We start from the raw sequence: 25,472 nt of genomic DNA on the forward strand, positions 1-25,472 counted from the left end.
ACCGAGTATTCAGATGGCCTTATAATATTTTACGTGGAAGAAGCGGGATTCTTCTGGTAGGGTTGCACCCAGATTCTGTGTGCTATATGAATGTTTGTATGCCCCTTCCTTTTTTATTTAACATTTCACCTGCCCTATATTCATTAGTGTTAAAAGTTAATAAAAGCCTGCTGTTCCAGATTCAATCATATACTCCGTAAGAAGCCGCCCAATTACAGAATTTTGTAATTTACAGGATTTAATGCTGTGGTTTTTCTATTCATAACTTGTATTGGGAACCTTAAACTATGTGTATAATATATTTTAATCCAAACTTTTGTAGTTTGGATTTAATTTGATTTGTGGAAATATCTTCTGTATGACCTGTCAAAGTTCATCTTTTCTGATAATCCTGTTGGTCAGATCACAATATCAGAGTCATGTCCATGTAAGAAATTTTTACACTTGATCTTTGCCCGAAGGCTGAAAAGTAGTTACTTTAAACAAGAATGTGTTGCCCCATGACAACATTTTACCCTTGACTCTGTCAAAGCCTAGGCACAGCACTTTTTAAGGTATCCTTGGGTAACTGTTTAATAATGACATTCAGTGCTATATAAAAGTCAGTTCCTTTGACTTGAGGGGTTTGTTTTTATTTTGAAATTAAACAGTGTTTGCAAATTAAAGTCGAGCATAAAGCATCAGAAGAAACAGTAAGAAACCTGTGAAGTCATCCCAAGTTCGGTGTTCCCTAAATTATGAAGCAGTGGTATCCAAACTTTGAAGATCCCTTCCCAGGCTCCCTCTCAGGCATGTTGCTGCAGCTGTGCCGACGATACCTTTTTGTTTGCAGTGCAGCAGTTCGTGTGAGTTACTGCTCACGACTGGGCTTATCAGTTGGTCAGAGATATGGATAGAGATAGAAGATATCTTCCTATCAGAGATCTATGTATTTCTATCAGGTGTTTGGGACTCAGCCTGGTGAGCTGCCTCTCTGGTATGTTATGCTACAGAGTGTCTGAATAGGGATTGAACCACAGTCATGTGTGCCATCTGGCTTCCTTCCTTCCTTTCTTTCTGCTGTCACCCCCGTTAGGAAATTCTCACCATCAAAGATGATTTCCCCACTGTCACAGAGACAGCGTTTCACGAGGATCCTGATGTCAACAATCCCAGCCTGAAATTCAAGGCTTTTACGTTTTAAAATCAACCCTCCCTGCCTTCCTTGTTTGGAAAGTTAGCAGCTTTGCATGTGGCATAAATAAATGACATTGCAAGAGGCACAGTTATACTATTATTTTAACAGAAACTTCGCTCTTCCCTCAAGAGTGCATTCTTAGCTGGGCGGTGGTTATCACGCCTTTAATCTCAGCACTCGGGAGGCAGAAGCTAGGTGGCTCTTTGTGAGTTCGAGGGCAACCTGGTTTACAAGAGCTAGTTCTAGGACAGGCTCCAAAGCTACAGAGAAACCCTGTCTTGAAAAACTATTTAAAAAATGCATTCTTTTTCAGGACCTGCCAGATAGAGGAGAGATCATTAATGAAATATAAATAAATATACAAACTGTCCAAATCCAGACAGCCCTGGATTTCCCTGTTTCTGATCTCATGTCACTCTTAAGAATTGTTACAGGGAAAGCCTAAAACTACATTAGATTTGTGCTTTTATTAAAAAGGCATATACGATACCATTATCTCTGTCTCTGTCTCTCTGTCTCTCTCTCTGTTTCTCTCTCTCTCTCTCTCTCTCTCTCTCTTTCTCTCTCTCTCTTGCTCTCTCACGCTTCCCTACCATAAAGATTTTAAGTCCTGCTTTATTTTTCTACACTATTCTTTGGGACGACTGAACTGCGTTTCCGTGAAGGGGCTGTAGACTATATACGACGTAAGAAGGGGGATGGGGAACTGCTGACCCCATGAGTCGCCCACACTGCTCAGCTATCTCACAGTTTCCATGATCAGTATTCCTGGCATAGCCTGGCTGGCTTCTGTACTCAGGCCTCACAAAGCTGTAACTAATGTGTTGGCTGGGGCTGCAGCTCATCTGAGGCTCAGGGTCATCTCAAGCTTCTGTGGCTGTCAGCAGAAATCCTGACCGTGCAGCTGTTGAGCTCACAGTGGCTTATTTCCTCAGTCAGCAGGGAGCGGCCTCACCAGCCCTCCAGTCGCTCTTTGAAGGGCTCAGCTCCGATTAAGTCAGGCATACCCAGGTGTAGTTGTTTTGTCTTTTTCTTTTCTTTTCTTTTCTCTTCTCTTCTCTTCTCTTCTCTTCTCTTCTCTTCTCTTCTCTTCTCTTCTCTTCTCTTCTTTTCTTTTCTTTTCTTTTTTAATAAGTCTTTGAGGTCTTGCCACTCTGCTCCCAAATACATACCTGGAGACTTATTCTTACTTACAAATGCCCGGCCTTAGCTTGGCTTGTTTCTAGCCAGTTTTTCTAACTTAAATTGCCCCATTTCTCTTTAACTATGTTTTGCCTCTTACATTTTACCTTTTTTTTATTCTATATTCTTTCTTTCCTTCTTACTCTGTGGCTGGCTGGGTGTCTGGGTGACTGAGTGGCTGGGTAACTGAGTGGCTGGGTGGCTGGGTGGCTGGCCCCTAGCATCCTTCTCTTCTTTTCTCACTCCTCTTCTCCCTCAAGCCTGATTTCTCCTATTTATCCTCTCTGTCTGCCAACCCACCTAGCCTCTCTCCGGCCCAGCTGTTGTCATTCAGTTCTTTCTTAGGCTTATCAGGTGTTGTAGACAGGCAAAGTATCACAGCTTCACCGAGTTAAACAAGTGCAACATTAAAGAATTCAATACATCTTTGCATCATTAAGCAAATATTCCATAGCATAAATGAATGTAACACATCTTAAACTAATATTCCACAACACGCAGGGTTTCTTCCTTGAAGAACTAAAAGTCAACTTATTTGAAACTTAAATGCATCTCCGAAGTCACTCGCCTTAGTCGTATCCTGTTGTGTGGAAGCATGTCATAGTTTTCACACACAACTTGAGTGAAGGATCCCATATTTGAGTGAGTCACTGAGGGTCGCTTTAAGGTATGTGACTCCCAGTTCTTTCTCTTCTGTTTTCTGAGTGTCCAACCCCGAACTTAGAGAAGAGCTGGTGTTCCTTAGTGTGGGCTGGAGAAGGACATGCTGAATTGCTGAACAGGGAGAAGAACAGGAGGGAGCAGAGGGTGCCAACCATTTCCTTGGGGTCTCTGTCACGGTGTCACTGTTCCAATGTGTTTTCCTCTGCAGGGCTTGCATTGTTTCAAGATATTTTCTTGTTATAGCAGTGGTGTAACTCTGTTTCCTTATAATGAATCAGCATGATGGTGTCATTCTTCAGTGTTTGTCAAAGCCACCAGAAATGACCAGCAGATCCATCCCTGGAGGCCTCAGATTTGTAGTTTGTGAAGTAGCTTTCAGGCTACAAGAGTTAGAAATTATCTAATATTTATTCAGTTACAAATTTGTTACAATTCAGTACATTCAGTGCTGTTTTCAAAAAAGTATCAAGGAAATCATGTGCCATTTGTATTCATTCTGAGTAGAATGCAAAGATAATTCAGTGTTACAGGATCTGTGCAGATTATTTATCCTATTAAATGGTGTAGAGAAAAAGCCATGAGATCGTTGCCAGAGATGCCAAAGAGACATCTGAAAAAATGCAGTGACCCACCCTTCCTTACCTCCCTCCCTCCTTCCAGTCTGGACTACATAGTGAGTTCAAAGCCAGTCTGGGCAGCTTAGTGAAATCCTGCCTCAAAGCACAGAGTTATAGGGCCTTCCTCCTTCCACCCTTGTTTCCCTCCTTCACTCCTTTCCTTTTTTGTGGTTTGCTTTTGAGACAGTCTTTCTTTGTTGCTCAGGCAGTCCTTCAGTGTGTAATTCAGGATGGCTTCAAACTTGTGGCCGTCCTTCTGACTCTACCACGTGTTAGAATTATAGGTGTGAACTGTCGTACTGTACTCGATTGCCCATTTCTGATTAAAAAAAGAAGATTCAATGTACAAATCAGTATGTGATGTTAATGGCCCTCACCTTAGCATCAGTTATTTGTACCACAGCCCTAAACCACTGTCACTGTTAGACAGATCATGCTAGCGACATTCCTACCTGCTTTCTGGTTTAATTTCTGTTGCTTTGGTGAAACACTGTGACCAAAAGAAACGTAGAGAGGAAAAACTTCTAGGTGACTTCTAGGTCCCAGTCACCTTTGAGAGAAGCAGGGGATGAACTCAAGCAGACTGAGTGTATATAGCTCAGTTACTGAGCTCTTGCGTAGCGTGGATGAGGCCTTAGGTTTACTTTCCAGCACTGAAAAAACAAACAAAACAACCCCTGCAAAAAAGTCAGTTGAATTATAACAACAACAAAGATAATGTGGAGATAACATTTCTAAAATTACGTGGGGGGATGAACACTTCCAGAAACCACACAGGTAGACTGAGCCGGTCTGCACCACCTATCAAAGAATCGGCGTCATAACTGTGTTGTTCATGTTGGCTGTTCTTGTGCTAATTTACGGATTTGATTTCTTGTAGTAATACTGTTTCATCTGGACCGCCAACCTCCAGATAACAGCACGGAGAGTTCATACTAATTACAAAAGTTTAGCCTTTAGCTTAGGCTTGTCCCCAACTAGCTCTTATAACTTAAATTAGCCTGTTTCTACTAATCTATGCTCCGTCACGTGACTCAGTTACCTCTGCTCTGTACCTATGTCTGACTTCTTCAGAATCTCACCTGTGTCTTCCTCCTCTCTTCTTCCCAGAATTCTTCCCTCCCCTAGAGTTCTCACCTATTCTCTCCTGCCTAGCTGTTTGCCATTCAGCTTTTTATTAAGCCAATTGCAGTGACACATCTTCACACAGTGTAAACAAATATTCCGCAACAACTAATAATAAAAATTCTGTCAGTTCTTTTCCTTTTTCTGCCTGCCTTCCTTCTTCCCTTCCTCCCTCCATCCCTCTTTTCCTTCCTCTGTCCCTCCCTCCCTTCGTTCCTCCCTTTTTTCCCCTCCCTCCCTTCATTCCTTCCTTCCCCTCCAGGGAAGAGTTAGTAAAAGGTGATTTTTAAGGTTGGTAAGAGAAATCACACACAAAGCACTAAGAAAGCTGCAAGGATGAAATGGGGGACTGTATAACTAAAGTGACTTGCCTGAAAAAGCAGATAAACTGAGGGAGCAGACCAATGAGTCCAGAAACAAATGGCTTATAAAAGTAGTTCATTCCCACTCACAAAAGAACAACAACAACGACAGATTCATACTGCAATGGGACAGCATGTTTTTCTGGTTACAAATTCCCAATCTTATAGTAAGGACATGGGCAGAATAGGTGTTCTAAGGCACTGCTGATGGAATGGAAGTTGTCCCTGAAAAGAGAAATGTCACAATATTGGCATTTGTGTGATCATCCCAGAGGGAAATTGACAAAAATATAAAAAGGTATTCATAAAATTTTTCTTTTGGCTATGTTTGTAATATCAAAATATTGGAAGTAGCACAGATATCCATCAGTAAGAGAGTCTGGTGATGTGGTGTGATTTTCACGATACAGTATTCTGAGAACAGGAAACTCCCTGAAAAGCACAGACAGTTGCCATGGGTGAGATGTATGACTTTTGTTCCATAGGAGCACTGCAGCCATTTCTATAATAAGGAAAACAGCCAGCATAATAATGGAGGGGGGAAACCCAAGCCACTGTAAAGATAGCTACCTCTAGGAAGACAGAGGGAAGACTTTTGAAACGAGACTTTAAATACATTTCAATATCCTTTTTCTGTATACTTTATTTTACTGTTGTACATCTGTGTAACGCGTGTGAGGTGAGCGTGCCTCTGTGTGAATGTGGTGGACGTCGGAGGACAGCACGGTGGAAACAGTTCTGTCCTGCCATTTTCCTGTGGGCTGCGCCATGCAGACTTATGTCGCTGGGCTTGCAAGTAAATGCCTTGACCTCCTGAGTATCTTGATGGCCCCTTGATGTCCTTTTGACTTAAGACTGGTCAACAGTTTTAGCCATTGAAAAATAAGCAAAATTTAAAAGGTAGACCGCGTATTGGCGTGCCCTTAGTTATTTGCTGGAAGAAGAAAAGGGTGACCTTTAGTTTTAACGTTTGTTATTAATCTATGTGTAGTTGAAAATTATCGGCTGCTAGGTTCAGTCTGCATGAAAGCTGCTTTATTTTTTTTGCTTAATTAGTCCTTTGAAAACATGGTTTCTTCTCTACGTCTGCTACTCAACATTTCAGAGTAACCAGCATCCAGTGCAGCATAGCAATTAGAAACCCGCTCTGAGATTCTCTATCACACACACTCAGGGTGGCTTTTTATTTTTAGGTAAAGAATTAAAAATAGATTCCTTTGCTTTTTCCTTCATATGTGAGCTTTACGTGTGGAAAATGTGCAGCAGTTGTCACAGGGTCGGGGATTTGCTTCTGATCAGTGCTCAGGTGTGAGAAGTGCCCCGCATTGCTGCTACTGCACACTGCCTAGGTCCTCTTGGGTCACTTCTGTTCAAATGCCCCCACGCGGCTTCCTTTCTTCTAGTCATTCAGGCCTTAGACACACTTGACAGGCATGTCTGTTCTGTAGAGAGAGGTGCCTTGGAAGAGCTAGAAAGCTCTTCCTGTGACTTGATCAGGCTGCCTCTAGCACCAGAAGTGGAGCCTGCCTGAGATCTGTACACTTGGATATGCAACCTTGAGCAAACCACTTAGCCTCTCCGTGTCTCAACTCTTGCGCCTTTAAAGTACAAGTGATTATACCTACCTTGTAATTTGTTCTGTGCCTTTCAAATGGGCTATCATTTTTCATTCAGTCTTCAGCCTGCCACACCCACCAGATATTGTTAATGGCCTGCCTACCTACAAATAAGGCTGATGCAGAACTTGAGCACAGCCCTTCCGTGTCTGTGCTCCCTCGCTACTGTGCTGTGCTCCCTCGCTACTGTGCTGTGCTCCCTCGCCACTGTGCTGTGCTCCTTTTCCTGTTAACTGGCTCCATTGAGCTCATTGTCAAGTAGGGGGGAGCAAGAGAGAAGCCACTACTTGCTGACAGGTGGCTGGTTCCTCCAGGTCTCATTATCTTTCTGATACATTTGTATCCTGATGTTTAATACACACAGATGGAATTTATTCTAACATCTTCTTGTAAAACTATGTGTATTTTAGGGAGTTTTTTGTTCCCATTGTTGATTGTGTTATTTATTTTTTGCGTTTTTAGATTTCCTTTTTAGTATATGGATGTTTGGTGGCATGATTATTATTTTCTCATTCATGAAAATGAAGGAAAGATATTTTATTAAGATAACAAGTTAGAGTCTGGAGAAATGGTTCAGTGGTTAAGGGCACTTGTTGCTATTGCAGAGGACCCTGGTTTAGTTTTAGCACCCACATGGCAGCTTACAACCCTCCATAACTACTACAGTTCTAGGGGATCCAATGCCCCCTTCAGTGCACAAATGTGAGTGCACACACACACACGTTCAGTAAACAGTAAATAAATCTTAAAAGCAACTTTTTAAAAAAGAGATAACCAATTGAAGTAGGACATAGTTATGCCTGTAACCCCAAAATTTAGGAGGTGGAGACTGGGGGGGATCCTGTTAGGGTCATTCTCAGGAGTTTCAGGCCAGCCTTGGCTGTTTGAGTCCCTGAATCAAACACACAATGTTAATAAATTATACATCAAGATCTGAAAGTTCTGAATAGTCCGAAATAGAATTCTTTCTCACCTGTGCACAAGCACACAATAAAATGCTGCATTGCTTTCTCTTTCCTAGAGGTTCTTTTTTGAGAGTCACAGAATTCGGGGTACTTGACTCTTACTTTGAAGGGTTCAGTGCCATAAAAAGGATATCCTGTATTCCAACTATTCTCCATTAGCAACTCATTTTTATCCTGCATGTGTATTTTGCGTATGTTTATGTGTGGTGTCTGTGTTTGTGAGTTTTTATATGTAAAGGCATGCAAACACTTACTACACGTGTGTATGGGAGTCAAAGAGCAGCCTCCTGTGTTGGTCCTTGCCCTCTACCTTGTTTGAGGCTGGGTGTCTTTGTTGTTCGGCTCTGCATATCGCAGACTAGCTGGCCCACAAGTTTCCGTGGATTCTCCTGTCTCCAGCCACCATCCTGTCGCAGGGTCACTGGGATTGCAGATGTGCTCTACAGCATCCTGCTCTGTGTGGCTCCTGGGGATTCAAACCCAAGTCCTCACATTTGCGTTGTTACCCCCTGAAGCATCTCCCCAGCCCACATGCAAACTGTTATCTATTCAATGTGTAACTAGATGGATGCTATGTGCACACTATGTTCAGACTGTGATGCCAGGCCTTCGGAATAAGTGAATGTGACTGGATTTGACCCTAGGAGACCTCTCTTTGGCGAGAAGCTTCTTCAGAAGTTTGAGCCTTGGCTTTGTGTCACTAACAGCTTCTTACCCAGCTCTAACAAACCGCAAGCTGTTTTAGCCTCTCTGAGTTGTTTATCCCATCTTTAAAAAGAGAGAGTCGGGTATCAGTGATCCCCATGGTCCTGCCCTTATCTGAGCTGCTGTGATCCCAACATTTTCTTAAGGTTACTTTGAATTATTGTGAGGATGAAATTAGAAAGTTTTTATGAAATCACTTTAAAAACTATTAAGTGCTATATATAAACAAAAACGTTATTCTCTACTAATCTGATGTCATATGTTGATATTTTTGTTCCAAAAGGCAGACACATGAAGTGTTACAACTACATCCCAGATGCTTAAGGAAAGGGGCAACCTCTTCGTGCCTGTGGGTGTTCCATAGCATCTCTTGTCCTTGACTGAGTAAGACAAGCAGCATACTGAGTGCATAGATTTAGACCCCGGGGTTTAATATAATTATACGTGAACCACAGCCCCAGATAGGATCACTTTGAGGGATCTGGTTACTAGGTTTATGAGATTCAAGATTAATAGTAATCTTCCATGACCGTGGGTTGGTTGTTTAAATACAACTACCCGTCTATTTATACCTTGCAGTACTGTTAGAGATCGGATGTCTTTGTCTTCTTTTGTCCATGAAGGGGTTTGGAGTGGGCTAGAGTGATGGCTCATTAGATTCTTAGAGATCCCATCACCTCTGTAACTCCAGTTCCGGGAATCCAGTGCCATCTTCTGTCCTCTGTGAGCACCAGACACGCAGGCATTCACATACGTATTTTTGTTTTTAGTTCTTTTGGTAGACAGACATATACACTTGACCTTTAGATTTACATTAATTTAAAATTTTCATTTTTTTCTCTCTATATTTATAGATTATAGACTAAGGATGAGAAGGAAACATCCCCTAATAAACCAGTTAACAAGGCTACCTCAAGAATCATGTGGGTTTGACAGACTTTTGTTCTTTTATTTTCTTCCTTGATCAGGGTCCCACTTTGTAGACCAGGCTGGCCTTGAATTCATAGATATCCACCTGCCTTTGCTTCCCAAGTGCTGGGATCAAAGATATATACCACGACATACAGCCTAAGAATTGTATTAATTATTGCTAGATATTTTTCTCAGGTTTAATTGCTAAAACTCTGAAGTTTTTAAATTATGATTGTTCTTCACAAGTTTTCATAATATGTATACCTTTTAAAAGATTTAAAGATTTGTTTTTTTTTTAAGTGTGTGTTTGCTGCTTGTGTGTATATATTGTTCTATATGCATGCCTGGTGCCCACGGAATCAGAAGAGGACATTGATTACCTAGAATTGTCAGTAGAGGGTTGTGAGCAGCTATGTAGGTGCTGTGAACTGGTACAGGTCTTTTGCAGGAATACAAAGTGCTCTTGACCTTTGGGCCATCTTTCCAGACCTCCTAAATTTTTTATTTGTACATATCTAAGTTTGTCTGTGTGTATGTACACATTCATGTGAATGCCCTTGGAGGCCAGAAGAGGGCATCACAGTCCCCTTGAGCTGAAACTATAGGCACTTGTGAGTTGCTGATTTAGGTGCTGCTAATTAAACAACTCAACTCAGTTCTACTCATTCTGCATGAGTAGCAAGTATTCTTAGTTGCTGAACCATCTCACCGTCCCCAATACATTGTTTACTTTATTTATAGTTACTGCTAGACTATTTAATTTACTGTTGAAATATGATGATCTTTCTCTGAAAGCTGTGTCTGCAATAAAACTTGAATTTATTTTCATTGCAAAATTACTTGCAGCAGAGAGTAAATGTTGCTCATTTAACCTGTTAGAAGGCTTTGGAATTAATTTTATGTTTATAGTATGATTATAGATTTATGTTCAGCTTTTGAAGAATGAAGCCATTACTTTGTTTTACTGGTGAATCCTGCTTAATGAGTCATCCCTTGTCATTTATGAAAGGAAAATAGCATTCATTGTGAAAACTAGAATTGATTTAGTCAACCAGAAGCGAGCCTCTGACTGTTTCCAGATGCTTGCTCTTCCTTTCCCTACAGGGTTTGGAAGCAGCACTCAGTCTTACCTCAGCCAGGAATTTGCTAAGCTTGCCTTTTCCTCCGTATCCTCTCATTATGGCTGGATAGATCCATGCTGAAATCCATTTTATGATTCTCCATTATGATAGTTAATCAGAAAAATATGGAAAGAAACTCCTGAGCTAAACACAATTTAAAAGGCAAAACTGGAGTCGCCACGAGCTTCTTTTACATTTTATGGACTTTGAAAATGACCTTGGTTCTGAATTGCATCTCCCTTTGTGAGTGAGCAAGCACTGTTTCCCCCCAAGTATTTGGTGTCCCAACACAGCTCCTACAGCTGACACACTGACACCTTTACAAACCATTGTTAGGAAAGCTATGTGGTGTGTCCGTGAGGTGCAGTGGGGTGCTTGCCGTGACTCAGTAGCCATTCCAGTGTTCTTAGAAGAGCCCGATCAGTAAAGGTAACGGTGGACCCTTTAATTATGTAAAGCGTTTTCTGTCTTACCCTTTCTTTCTCTTGAGAAATGAAGATGGAGGGAAGAAAAGAAAGGATAGATTAATCATACATTAGGCACTCTCATTTCTTTGTCCCATTCCCTTTATTTTGCTCATGGAGTCTTCATATATTTTAATAGTATGTGTGATAGATAGAAATAGGTGCTGCTTTTTAGTTTAGGTGAATTAATAACCAGTATTCTTAACTATCCAATGCCTTGCTTCTTCCTCTACTTACTTTTCTTTTCTAACCTTCCCTTACTCCTGAAAATGTATGATGGAAGGCCTGCAGCAGTATTGTGGTGTTTTATATATAATGGCCTTCTGTTTTTATGTTTATCCTTCATGTGACGTGTAATCTACTGCAGATGCCTTTCCCTGTTGCCATGTGTGGCAGTTACTGAGCTTTTGCTGTTTGTGCCAGTGCATTTTTGTTAGTGATTTCATGTATTCTAAAAGGCTTAGTCATTTTCCCTGACCGAAAGTGTATGCCTTGAATTAATTTTGTCCCATGGATTTAGCTGTAAATTCTGTTCCATACATACACACATATGCATACATACACACACACACCAAACACTGAAGTGCTGGGGACACAAATATAAGTCCTAATCTATAAACTGCTTTTCAATATATAGAGAAGAAAGCAACTTGATGATTTTGTAATATAATAATCCCATGGTACCATTGCTACTTTTCCCCTCTTTTTCTAGGTATCTCATGTAGACAGAAGTTTCTGTCTGGCCTGGTCCTGTAGCCATTTATTCCCAAAGAAACACACAGTGGCTTATATTAATTATAAACTGTTTGGCCTATTAGCTCAGGCTTACTACTAACTATCTCTTACAACTTAAAATTAACCCATAATTCTTGTCTATGTTTAGCTATGTGGTTTGGTACATTTTCTCAGCAATGCAGTCTCATCTTGCTTCCTCTGCATCTGGCTGAAGAAGACTCTGTCTCTGCCTTTTCTCTTCCCAGAATTCTCCTAGTCTGTTGTCCTGCCTATACTTCCTGCCTGACTACTGACCAATCAGTGTTTTATTAAACCAATACGACTGACAAATCTTTATCGTGTACAAGAACATTATCCCACAGCACTGCCAGTCTGGCCCCAGCTCATGAATGCTAGGATTACAGACATGTACCACCATGCCCTACATCATTCATGTTTTACAGGAGCAAAGAGCGGACATCTCATCTCTCAGAGGCCAGTGCATGATCAGGAAACATACCCTAAAGGAAGTCAGACTTGAACTCTAAAGACATTATAGGAGCTGAACAAAAGGCCTATTTAAGAACGTTCTAGGCAGACATGTCATTAGCCAAAGCATGACAGAAAGGGATGGTGCAAGGTAAAGTACATTGTGTTTGAAGAGCTTGAATGTGAAGTGGGCATTGAGAGAAGGTAAAGGGAGAGGGATCAGAGACCTCCCTCCTCTCTCCTCAGACAGTACCATGTTAAAGAGCTTACATTTTATCCCTTAGGAAGTAAGGAACTTTTGACCCAGCATTTATTAAAGTAAGGACCATAGGATCCAGTGCTTGTTTTTTTATGGATAAGCCTCATAGCACTGTAGAAAATAGCTGTTATCACTAAATGCATAACAGATCCCACAGAAGCCTTGTAGCTACCACGCATTACTATCTTCTAGTCTCTGTAGCTCGGGAGGCTCTGGGCATGGCTAACTGGGAGTTCTCACAAGGCAGCATTCAAGCTGTCAGCCTGGCCTGCGGTCATTGCAGGGTCAGCTGAGGGAGAAGCCACTTCAGCCTCCCTCAAGCAATTGCTCATAGTCTTTTGTTGTTTGGGGCTAGTGGACTAGATTCTAATTCCTCTCCAGGGGTGTCCATTCTCTTGCCCGTGGGCCTCATGGTAAAAGAGCTCACAATATGGCGGCTGTGAGGTGGCAAGTGAGAGTGAAAACAGAAGCTAGGTCAGAGTGTTGAAGCTGATCAGGGAGCAGCAGCAGGAAGCTGACCAGGGAGCAGCAGCAGGAAGCTGAGCAGGGAGCAGCAGCAGGAAGCTGACCAGGGAGCAGCAGCAGGAAGCTGACCAGGGAGCAGCAGCAGGAAGCTGACCAGGGAGCAGCAGCAGGAAGCTGACCAGGGAGCAGCAGCAGGAAGCTGACCAGGGAGCAGCAGCAGGAAGCTGACCAGGGAGCAGCAGCAGGAAGCTGACCAGGGAGCAGCAGCAGGAAGCTGACCAGGGAGCAGCAGCAGGAAGCTGACCAGGGAGCAGCAGCAGGAAGCTGACCAGGGAGCAGCAGCAGGAAGCTGACCAGGGAGCAGCAGCAGGAAGCTGACCAGGGAGCAGCAGCAGGAAGCTGACCAGGGAGCAGCAGCAGGAAGCTGACCAGGGAGCAGCAGCAGGAAGCTGACCAGGGAGCAGCAGCAGGAAGCTGACCAGGGAGCAGCAGCAGGAAGCTGACCAGGGAGCAGCAGCAGGAAGCTGACCAGGGAGCAGCAGCAGGAAGCTGACCAGGGAGCAGCAGCAGGAAGCTGACCAGGGAGCAGCAGCAGGAAGCTGACCAGGGAGCAGCAGCAGGAAGCTGACCAGGGAGCAGCATTCCATCGCTTGTCACACTCTGTTCATCAGTAGCAAGTTGTTAGGCCTCCTTTAACCTAAGCGCATTTCAGAGGGAAGATCACAAGAGAACCTGAATCTCAGGGCTCTTGGGAGCCATCTATGAATCTGCCTACCATATGGACTTAAGGCAGTAAGATTAGATGCTAGGGAATACTTAGGAGGCTCATGTAATAATCCAGGTGAAAGATCTGAAAAATCACTGGCTATGGAGTGGGATGAACTAGTTAAAACTATCCTGGGTGTAGTGTCAGGACATCTGATTAGTTTATAGAGCACAAAGGCAGTAAGGGTTAAGAAGGAGTCACCAGTGATATTTAATGTGTCATTCTTGTAACTATCTTACTAAACAAATGTTTTACTAAATGTGACTAAAACTCCTGTCCAGGTTGAAAATGACACCCTCTCTGCTGCCTTGCCTTCATACTTTATTTGTATTGAAAGATCCCAGTTATGTCTGCCTGTTTAATCTCCTGTCTTCGTTCCCATTGCTATTCTTCTTTACTCAAGAATCACTCTATACTTAAACGTTTGAGAACACACTTCTAATTCTTTTTCTGTGTCCTTTTCTTTTCTTTAATCTAGATTCTAAAATGCCTGGTATCTGTGTATCTTTCAATCATTCAGCCAGCACTTATCACGGGCATACTTGGTGACCAGCACCTTACTAGGCCTCCCTGGGAACACGATGGTGAGCCAGACACTGCCCCTGTTCCTCTTCCTTCTCATCTGTCAGAAAGACCACAAATCCCTTAGGCACAGTTCCGAATTTGATGCTGAGTCAGACACTGTCCCTGTTCCTCTTGGTCCTTAAGACACAGATCCTCTTCCACCTTACTGTGAGATGCTGTGAGATCACAGGCATGAATTCCGTGCTCTCCACCTCCTGCAGCTGCTTCCAGGAGAACTCTGTATTTGACATTTAGAGACTACGTAAGGTTGAAAGTGAGCGGTGGAGTCCGTTGTTAAGGGCAGGGAGATTTTTTCTGACCTCTCCCCTCAATCTGTAGCCATCAGTAGAGCACATGTTCCCCTCTGACTTACTGGAATCACCTGCAGAACTTTGCAGCCCTACCTGTAGATGTCTGAACCTTCCTTAGTTATTCTGGTTCAGCATGTCAAAGCTAAATGCAAAATGAGCTCCAAGGTGAATTTGGTGTCTAGCTAGATTGGAGAAATATTGCGTTAGCAACCCTTACCTTTGTGCTGTCAATTGTTTTGTTTAAACACGGTCTTCCAAATAAGCTCAAGCGCTAGTTCAAATGTTGGATAAAGATCACTGTGTCCACAGTGACTTTGCACTCTATTCCTAGAGGAGTCTTCATCCATCTGTGGAAATAACCAGGCTACTGTGTATTTTAAAAAATGAAAACATGATGGATAGGACTGGGTGACAGCTTAATGGTTATGATCACTTACAGCTCTTGCACAGGACCAGAGTTTAGTTCCCAGATCCTACATGGGGTGACTCACAACTGACAGCCCCAGGGGATCTGAAGCCTGCTTCTGGACTTCTCAGGTACCCACAGGCACAGGTACATGAGTGTACACACACACACACACACACACACACACACACACACACACACACATACACACATTTTTAGAGCCGGTAAATAACCAGATTTAGAAATAGTAGATCAATCAACGGATACATTAATGGATGTATTCTCTCTATCTCCTTTACTCTAATAGCTTTCTGATTCTATGAGAAATTTGGAACAAAGACTAGTAGTTTTTTTTCCCTGAAATTTTAATAAATCACATTCTGTTCTTTAAGGAAGTATATTATTACTATCTTGCAAACAGGAGTTGTTAAAATGTGACTTATTAAGGTTTTTTTTTCTCTTTAGTGTTATTCCTCTTTTAAGAGAGTCTATTGGAATATTAATGCAGAGGACTCCTCCCTCACTGGAAAATACACTTCCCCAGTGCTATCAGAGGGTAAGTTTGCAAACCGTTGGACTGCATGTTCCTTCCAAACTGTTAGTGTTTTTGTCTTGCATAAATATGGGTAGCCTGTGCATAAAGTTTAATCATTCTTTCAAGACTGCATGGTCAGCATGAATGTCAGTCATATAAACCCAAGAAAACTCATTATAAAATGTTGAACTTTACTAAAGAAGATGTACATATTGTCCTTGTCTACAAATTGAGTTATTAAAAATTACAGACTTTCAGTAGCTGATAAAATAAGTATATTTTATAAGTATATAATTTTCTTAGTGACTGTCCTATTGCTGTGAGATCTGAGCTCCAGTTCTCTGAAGAGCAGCAAGTGCTCTTAACTGCTGAAACCGACTCTCCCACCTTCTCGATTTTTTTTGCTTGTTATGTTTTGTTTTTATGTTTGTGGCGTGCACTATGTATCAGATCCTCTTCTAAGATAGTAGAGACAGACGATGAGCAGAGAAAGATACTGTGCTCTCATGCAGCTCACAGTGTGGTGGGCACACAAATGTTAAGGGATGTGATGGTAAAAAAATGTCAGTGATGTGATGTGGGATTCCCCTTTGTATGTTGTGAATAAAGAAACTGCCTTGGCCTGTTGATAGGACAGGGTAGAGCTAGGCAGGGAAAACTGAACTGAATGCTGGGAGAGAGGAGGCAGTCAAGGAGAAGCCATGGAGCCTCTGTCAGACAGACATGCTGGAACCTTGCTGGTAGGCCACTAGCCTCATGGTAAAATATAAAATACTGGAAATGGGTTAATCCTAGATGTAAGAGCTAGCTAGCAATACACTTAAGTGATTGGCCAAGCAGTGATTTAAATAATATAGTTTTTGTGTGATTATTTCGGGAGTCTGAGAGGCTGGGAAAACAAACAAGCGGCTTCCTACGACAGTGATGCCCACTGTGTGAAATGGGAATGTGGTAGATGTGGATGACTGCATCAGAGTCAGCAAGGAAACTGAAACCCCGATGACCAGAAGTGTCGGGTCATATACAGATCCTTACGAAGACTGTTCCAGAATGCGCACACACACACACTCAAAACCGCTAATGTGAGGCAGCTATGACTGGAACTAATTTAGCGTATTTGGAGACTGGCAAAACTGGTTTTGTGGCTGCAACATGATAAATAAAGGGAAAAGTGATTGCAAGGTTGGAAAGAAGGCAAGGACCAGATGTTAGGAGGTCTTGGTCGCGCTAGAGGCTTAGACTCCACTCTCAGTGGGAAGATCCGGAGTGCTATGGTGCAGTGGGAATGTAATGAATTTTGTGATTTAACAAGATTGTCCTATGTAGAGAACATGTTTTTGGAAAAGCTGGCTGAGACTACTGTCATTGGCAGAAAGATGGAGGCAAATCCACATTTGGAGTGTGTTTTTGGAGGAACTTTGCATTAATGAAGGGGAAAGGGTGTCTCACAGCTTGGTATATGGTAATGCTACTGTTGAGGCCGAGACTAGGGTGGGAAGTGTTTGAGAACAAGAAGTAAGTTTCTGTTTATTTTTAATTCCAAAGTAAGATTCTGTTTATAAGACATTAAGATTGAAATACGCAGCGGACATTTAGGGGGAATGACAGCTAAGTAGCACATGTGGCATCATGGGCGCTGATTAGGACTGAAAAGATTTAAAGTGACGCCAAGGAGAAGCTCGGGGTGGAGTGCTGCCTGGCGTGTGCAGGCCATGTCAGGTTCTGGGGCGGGGACATGAGGGCAGGAAGGTGTCTAAGCATTGAGAAGGCATGCAGTGACCCCGGAAGAGGCTCTCTTGGCTCTGTTGTCACCTCCAGGTTCAGAGCACAAGTGGAAGAGCCAGAAGAGGAGTTAGGGGAGCTGCAGGATCAGAAGAATGGGGAATGCCATTTCACCTTTATGCTTCTTAACTGAATTTCCCGTATTTGCAAAAACATGTCCATATTGCTTGGGTATTGAAAGTTTTAACTTTAGTTAAAGGAATGTCCCTCTGGCCTATAATCCTTTTCAAGGAATCTTTACTGCGTAATGAATTCTCTCATTTCCAAGTATGTGTCCATTTCTGTCCTTTCTTTCCTCCCCCTTCTCCCGTGGTCTAGTGGTCTATTGTGCCTTCTTTTTCTAGCTCCATAACCCGACTGTACTTAAACATATCTCCGATCACTGTGCTGAAGTTAGAACTTCCGCCTAGGTGCTCTCAGAGGTCTCAGCAGATTTAATAAGTGTGCATCCATCCTCTTTCCCCAACCCGTCTCTATGTCACCAGAGCATTGGTACTCCACAGGGTTTGTCCAAGCATCAGCTTGTTCTGTTTTGTCGCTTAGGTGAATGTAGGCGGGAGGGCACTGTCTTGATCTTAATGCCCACATCTGTCCTGTGTTTCAGGTGCAGCAGCTACAAGGCGTTTACAGCTTACAGGAACAGCACTTCTGGACACTCTGTTCTGATGTTTACGTTGGGACCTTGAAGCTCATAGTCGCCCCTGATGCTGACGCCAGGTGGATCTTAAGCCAAACACATAATATTTTTACTCAGGTATGACTTGTACAAGCCTCTTTTGGGAGTCCTATATTTCTCTGTATCTGCTAGCTTTACAATCCTATATTTAACATACCAAATATTGAAGCTTCTAAAGTAAAAGAAGAGTAAACAGTGTTCTCCATTCTGAGTCAAAATTTGGAAGGTCTTTATTTCTTTAATAGTCTCTCTCCTTTCTTTTTTTCCAGTGCTGGGTATTGGCCCAGGACCTTGCACTTTAGTTAGTATTGTTGACTAGAGTCTAGACGTTTTTCTAAGCAGAATTACTTTCCTGTGATGTATGTGTCACTGGGTACATAATTCTCTCTTCCTCTTTCTTCGCATCTCCAGACATGAATATAATATGCAGTCTAGTTAAATTCAGGCATTACATAAATTAGAGATTCTGCCTCCTGATGAGAGACACACATGCTTAGGTTCCTTATGAATGAATTACTGACACAGCTAATGTTAATTAGGATTTACATAATCCCGATCTTAGATGCAGTTAAGACTGCTATACTGTGTGCTGGTTCCTCTTGTTTAGAATTTTAACAGCTTTCTGAGCAGACACAGTATATAAATGTCTCATCTCTGCAATGTGTATCACCATGGCTCTCATAATGAAGCCTTGAGGCCCATGCAGTATATCTGAATACTGGCTCCGTATTTCAGGTACCAAAGGAGAGCAGCATGGCAGTAACCTTGTGCTTACTGCCCCCTCCAGACCAAGGTCCCCTCTCCTTTACCCTGTGTCTTCTCCCAGTGCCGCCCTGTCCTCGCAGCAGAGCTCCTGTGGGCTTCTAGGACACCCTGCACACTCATGACTTGGTCAGCGAGTCACTGTCTTCCCTGTGAAAAGGAATGCAGTTTCTAGTTTGAGAACCATGCTTGTAGCAGCTGACTGCTGGGTCCTGAAGCTGTAACCACAGCAGCAAAGGGAGATTTCCAAAGCCTTAAACTTGGCCTTTGGAAATGGCTGCATTTGAATGTTCCCTCAGCTGCCTCTTCTGTTTCAGAAAGTACATTTGGCCTTTGAATATTTAAAGCCAGTTTATCAGCTAAGGTCCTGACTAGTTGGTTTCATTCCTTGTAGCTGCCAGGGATTCCCTTTGAGACTTACTGTGAAACCATTCAAAGTCCTTCCCCACCCCAACCCAGAGTAGTGGGGGGTCACATTTCTAAAATAATTCTTATTCCTACACTGAGTGATTTTAAAGTTTTTGTTTAATCTTCTTTTTTAAATTCTCACATACCAGAATAGCATATTTAAATAATTTATTTCCTTTTGTGTTTATGCAGAAGTAAAGTGTGTCCTTATAGCATGAGTAAATGTCAAATTTTATTTCATGATATGCAGATTTTTAAATGACTTTGTATCTTAAGTTACATCTTCCTCATATCTCTCATTTACCAAAATGAACCCAGGTTACTGCCTTCTTGAGGGGGACAACTCACCAAACACAGTGAGATGCCTCAGCAGGTAAAGGACCTGATCTCACATGATCCGAAGAGAGAGTTAACTCCCCTGGCCTCCACATGCACCCACACACAAAATAAGTCGAAGTAAAATTAAATAAAATCCCTTTTTTAAACTCACCCTGAAGCTTTCTCTTGTAGAAAGGGTTCGAAAGCAGAACTTCCTGCTGAGTTTCCTTTGTGTATTTGGTGTCTTTCTTAGAACAGACCCTGAGTGAAAATGTCAGGAATGGGCTTTAGTTAAGATTTTATTTTTTTTACAAAAACTTATATTGAGGTAACTTTAAATGGGAAGAAACAGAAATCAAAGAATTGTTTCTATTTAGTTGCCCGATCTATATCTGTGGTGATCTGAGCATTGTCCTTTTTAATACCGGTTTCTTCTGAACTGCTGAAGAAATGGGCTTGCTATGCATGTGTGTGATGTAGGGAAGGGAGTTGCTGGAAGTCCCGGGTGCTCAGACTCCTTCAGGAATAGCAGTTAGTGTAACCCAGTCCAGCAGAGTCTTCCTCAGTATTCATCTAAGCTTGTTTCTGAAATTAATTACCAGTTGACTTAGAAGCAGACAGAAAGGGGAACTCTCAATGAGAAGCAGTTCAGTGGCTTATGGCTTTTGTTTAAACTGGCAAGGATCACTTGTTAATCTTAATGGTATACTTCACAATTTTAATTGCAGCCTTAATAGACTTTGTTTTGTTAGAAATAATGTTTGAAGAAAAAAGTCTTAAGTATGTTCAAAGAAAGATCCAAAATATTCTTGAGGTCCACTGTCCTCATCTATTCCTCAAACCACGAAAGACAGCCAACCTACTACAAGTTCTCTCCTGGCAGAACCCCTACTCAGTTTCCCAGCTCACTTTCTCCCATTTATGCTGGTTTAATCCTGAGCCCCCAGCATCCTGAGCCCCCAGCTTCCTGAGCCCCCAGCTTCCTGAGTCCCCAGCTTCCTGCTTCTGCCTTTTGTGCTCTGTTCTCTGACCTCAAAATAGAAGTTAACAGTTATATCCAGGAAGGAATGAAAAAGCCTTCTCCAAGCACAAGTCAGAACCCCTAAGCTACAGAAACCGTCTGCCTCCTCCAGTCTCCTGTGTTCACAATCCCTCCCGTCTCTGGCCAGCAGCATCATTCAGGGCTGTACTCTGCTTGACTGACACGCACAGAAGAAGGGTCGTCTTCCGTTGTCTGAGTGGGTTTTGGGTTTTCTACCCTTTCCACTTGTTTTTTTTTTTTCCCCTTTTTGTAATGGGCTTTAATGTTTATTGAGTATTGGCTTTGTTTGCCTGCTCTACAGACTTTTTTTTAGCCATTCTTCTCATCTTTCTTTATCACATGTACCTAAAATTCAGGAGGCTGCGTAGACAGCTTGGATCTTATGTGTTTTTCATCAAACCATAAGGTATATATGTTGTTGACTGGCACTGACTGAGAGCCCATTAGGTGTCAGCTACAGTGACAGGAATTAATGTATTCATTACCACAGGGCAGTTTACAGGGAAAAAAAGCAGATCTGTTTTCTTTCTTTTTATGTTTTGTTTGTTTTGTGATGTTAAGTGAGCACTGGTCTTGGTTATCCTTAGTACTTGGTTCTTCTCACTGCGTCATTAAGTGTCCCAGACTGGCCCAGAACTTGCTCATTAGCTAGGGCAGCTTCAAAGTTGTAGTCTTCCTGCCCCTGCCCTGTGTCAAGAGCTCTGGAATAGCAGGTGAGGAATAATTACTAGTTATATTGTTATTCTTGACTTACAGTTTAGTCATATTTATTTACATTTCATCAATTCGTAGTATCTCTCATGGAAAAGTAAAATAGTTTTGCATGACTTCATTTTACATTTTTAAAAATTGTATTAGTGCTTGTTTTGTCTGCATGTGTGTGTCTATGCATCTTGTCTGTGCTTAGTGTCAGCAGAGGCCAGAAGAGGGCACCAGATCCTCTGGGACTGGAGTTACAGAGGGTGTTGAGCCACCATGTGGGCGCTAGAAGAACCTGGGTCCTCTGGAAGAGCAGGCAATGCTCTTAATCCCTAGACCATCTCTCTAGTCCCCCTTTTGTGTTTTAAAGGAATGATTAGCATGTTCAGTCAAAAACTCAAGAAAAAAAATGTGTTTATGACTTTGGTCCATAGAGAATATAAGTAAAACACAGTTTTTACAGTCATATTCCCATTTGTTTTCCTGACTCTAACTTCTTTGGAGCTATCCCAAGCCTGTACCTAGCACCAGGTCAGCTTTTGGGGTGGAAATAGGGGCAGTGGACTTAGAGGGTTAAATTGACTAGCCTGTCTTTCCCACTAAAGAAGGTGCAGAAGATGGCTGCCATGTCTTCTGTGGCTGAGCTCTAGATCTCTTTGTCTCGGGCACTAGGGCACTTGCCCAAAGACTCTTGGAAATTTGGCTTTCTCTTTACATTGAAGGAAATTGAAGTGAACACGGGGAACTGGAGAACCAAGCTGCTGATCTCACTGGGACAGGCGGCCACAACAAATGACTTCTTTATCTTTGCAGTTGGACTGAGCTTTTGTGGAAAGCTGTGATCCCCTCAGGGGACTGATATCAGTTTGAGTAATTAACTCATGATTATGCAAAGATAATTTATCTAGCCCCTTTGTTTTTCTCTTTCCCTTTCATCGCCTTGGGCTACTCATTTCTTATTACTGTCTTCCCCATGTTAAGACTGGGGTAATGGGAATGGCAGGCAATAAAAAAGGAGCCCAACTGTTTTGCCCATTTTACTTTCATTAGCAATTTTGTTTAAAAAGAAAAGATATTAAACAATATGTTTGGGCAACATTTTTACTTTCTATTAAGATTACACATATAAGAATTTTGCAAAATAGTTTCTCAGTCATCTGAGAGCCATCTGGATTGAGTTAATCAACTCATATACTTGCAGTAAATCAGAATAATTTATAATAACAGCCTTTGTCGCAAGTGAAATTTTTTCTCATATATTCACACATGATCCTGGCAACAGCGCCTACTCTAGGTTAGTGGGTTTATTAACTACTTGTTAAATATTAGATGTGTGTGTAAGACTCCTGCAAATGAGTAGCACTGATTTTATCAACACTGTTTCACAGTGTGGCGGACTGGGCTTCAGTTTTCATTTGTAGGTAAAGACCATCCAAACACCAGTTCTTCCCACCAGCCTGTTAGCCAACGAGAAGTGAAACAAGTGCATTCTCTGTAAGTTACGTAACAAGATTTTTAGTTGGTCATGGGAAGGCTTTTGGGGGGAGGCAAATGGCATATTTTTTGTGCTCACAACCTAAGAGCTGTGTAGCTTTTTATTCAGCTAGAATAAGTCCTGAAGCTAGCTCATGCATTCTTTGGTATTGCACACAACCCTTCCACCTGAGTTCCAGAAAAAACAAGCCATAATAGAAATGAGTGTTTTGAGGAGCTGGTGATTACTATTCTGAGGTCACATTAATACTTCTTTATCCGCTACTGAGAACCTCTCCTTGTGAAGTATTGGCAAGACCCATCTTGTTTCTTTCTTTTTTCCCCTGCTTCTATTTAAAAGTAGTTTTTGATGAAAAGAAAGAAATTAATAGGATGTTAGTTCTTTCAGTAATCTATATTGACCTCTTACTTTGTGTCAGATATAACAAAGGTTCTGGGAGTCTAGAATGCAAAAGAAGACAAATATATTTCTCTTGGAGAGATTACATTATAGTAGAACAGAAATAACAAACACACTGAATAAGTAATCTTTATGATCTTACATGACAGTGCAGGTGTGTCCAGAGTGTAGTGGTCTCAAGCTGACCTGACCAAGGGACAGGTATTTGGGTAAGAGTGCAGGGAGACTGGGGGTGTCTCAAGTGTCTGCCTCTTCTTCAACAAGCCTTGTTTTTCCTCTCTGGCTTTACATCTGACGACTGGTGTTTTCTTCTGTCATTCCCTCTTCTTCCTCTTGGTTTTGATAGAATATAAACTCTGTGAAGACAAGGCTTTTTTTTATGTTCTTTCCTCTTTTTGTATTCCTAGGTGAGAGGCTATTACTTGGCAAACAATACATGCGAGAGAGAATACTCGTTGGATTAAAAAGTGAATGCATTTTGTAAGGGTTGTGAGGTCAGACCTCACTGATGTCTGGGTATGGGTGTGATGTACATCTTGTGTAGCAAGTCTTTCTCTGTACCACTAGCTCCCAAATAATGACACCGAGACTTATTAATTATGAAAGCTTGGCCTTAGCCTAGGCTTGTCCCATTAGCTTTTATAACTTAAATTAACTCATTTACTTTAACCTATGTTCTGTTGTTGGCATCCTTTCATACGTCTCATGCTGCTTTCTCTGAGTCTGCCTTGTAACCCTGTCTTTTTCTCTGAATTCTTCCTGTCCTCAGAACTTCCACTTTAACCTCTTCCTGCCTAGCCATTGGCCATTCAGCTCTTTAGTAAGCCAACCACAGTGACACATCTTCACACAGTGTAAACGAATATTGTGCAGCAGTTGTGTGGCTGTCTTATGGAGCATAGTTCACAGGAGGGCTATATAGCTAAGGGGAGTAAACAGGAGGAGGAGTAAACAGTGAGCTCAGAGGGCAAGTCAAGAGTCACGTTCATGTCAGTGTGGTGGCCATTGAAAGGACTAAGGGGATAGGCTGTTGGGTGGTTGAAGACATAGAGGATGCTTGTCATTCTAGTTACCATTCTGAGAATAAACAGACATGGGAAAGCCATGCAAGGGGCATAGATAAAATCTCAACAAGAGCTGATTGTGGCTAGGGTAGGTTCAAAGTGATAGAGATGACAGACAATGGGCAAGTTCTGGGTTGGGATAATATTTTGAGTGGGAAGCCACCAAGTTTTGCCAGTAGGTTGGATATTGGATGTGAGAAATGGAAAGATCTTTAGAAGAAACAGTATTGAGGGTACGTCAGCAGGTTTGATGGGAAGAAAGAGAGTACACTGGTCCTGTGCTGCTTCTTAAATACCCCCAATAAAATGTCAAGTTCCAGCGAAAGTTATAGATGCAAGCTCCAGTCTACACATATAAACAAGGAGGTATGAACACATACAAAGTTGACTCACAGTCTGGCTGTAAGACGAGACCATTAGAGAACAAGTGTAGATTCCAAGCACTAAGCCTTTGGCTATGTCCGTGCTTATTGCTCAGTGATAGAAAAAAACAGTGACGGAAACTGACCGTTTGGCAAGTGATTGACCAGTGAATATTCTCTGGCAGTGTCATAGGGAAAGATGATTGGCATAGGGAGACTGGTAATATCTATCATTCCTGATGATGAGGACTGAGAACTGAGTATGGAATGGTATAAGCAGTTTGGAAGCTGCTTGACAGATAGTTTTAGAAAATGGTGAGATGTAAAATCAGGGCTGAATGACTGCAAAAGCAAAGGAATTAGAGACTATGACTGTGGGCATGTTTGGGAATTTTGATTATCCACAAGGGCAGGGATTGAGACTATCCAGGCAGGAACGGGTACTGGGTTAAGTAAAAGGTTTTTTTTTTTTTGGAAAATGTTAGCATTAAATTGTCCTCCCTGAGTGGCTTCAAGCCTCCAGAACACAGGCACCTCCAACACCCTTTATCTTTTCTTCAGCTCTTCTGCTGAAAAAATTGGCTTTCACGATGACAGGCTGATTAGGGAACTTCCCCTTCCCCAGAACTTTATAGTAGCCCGATTGCAGGACGTCAATGTTGGGAGCAACTCCAGTCTTGTTCTTGGCTGCGTTAACCCGGGTCTGCTCCCTGACCAGCGTCCACAGTTTATCCAGGTTGACAGTCGGGCAGAAGCTCTGGTTCCTTTTTAAGTGGTAATGCCTCATACCAACTTTCCCGAAGTAACCTGGATGATATTTGTCGAAGTTGATCCTATGATGATGCATGCCTCCAGCGTTCCCGCGTCCTCCTGGATGCTTGTGATGTTTACCGATGCGGCCATGGCCGTGGCTCACGTGGCCCCGGAGTTTCCGGGTCTTCCTCAGTCTGGATGGCATGGCGGTGGCAGAAAGGAAAGCAAAAGGTTTTTTTTAAGGTAGAAGAAATTATAGTGTGTTTGACACTAATAGAAATGACCCAGCTGAGA

The 25,472-nt window shown here is 42.2% G+C and overlaps 1 protein-coding gene and 1 pseudogene across 1 annotated transcript in view; one reads left to right on the forward strand and one right to left on the reverse strand.

Moving 5' to 3' along the window:
• Positions 1-25,472, forward strand: part of Slc30a7 (solute carrier family 30 member 7) — a 69,814-nt gene that overhangs the window by 38,228 nt on the left and 6,114 nt on the right. The window contains exons 9-10 of the mRNA XM_048456665.3: positions 15,349-15,439; positions 17,805-17,954. Coding sequence (XP_048312622.1) covers positions 15,349-15,439; positions 17,805-17,954 — 241 coding nt within the window. The remainder of the gene's footprint in view (positions 1-15,348; positions 15,440-17,804; positions 17,955-25,472) is intronic.
• On the reverse strand, positions 24,933-25,398 carry LOC148119371 (large ribosomal subunit protein uL15 pseudogene; annotated as a pseudogene).

The sequence above is a fragment of the Myodes glareolus genome, chromosome 17 (assembly GCF_982192425.1).
Source record: "Myodes glareolus chromosome 17, mMyoGla1.1, whole genome shotgun sequence".
NCBI lineage: Eukaryota > Metazoa > Chordata > Mammalia > Rodentia > Cricetidae > Myodes > Myodes glareolus.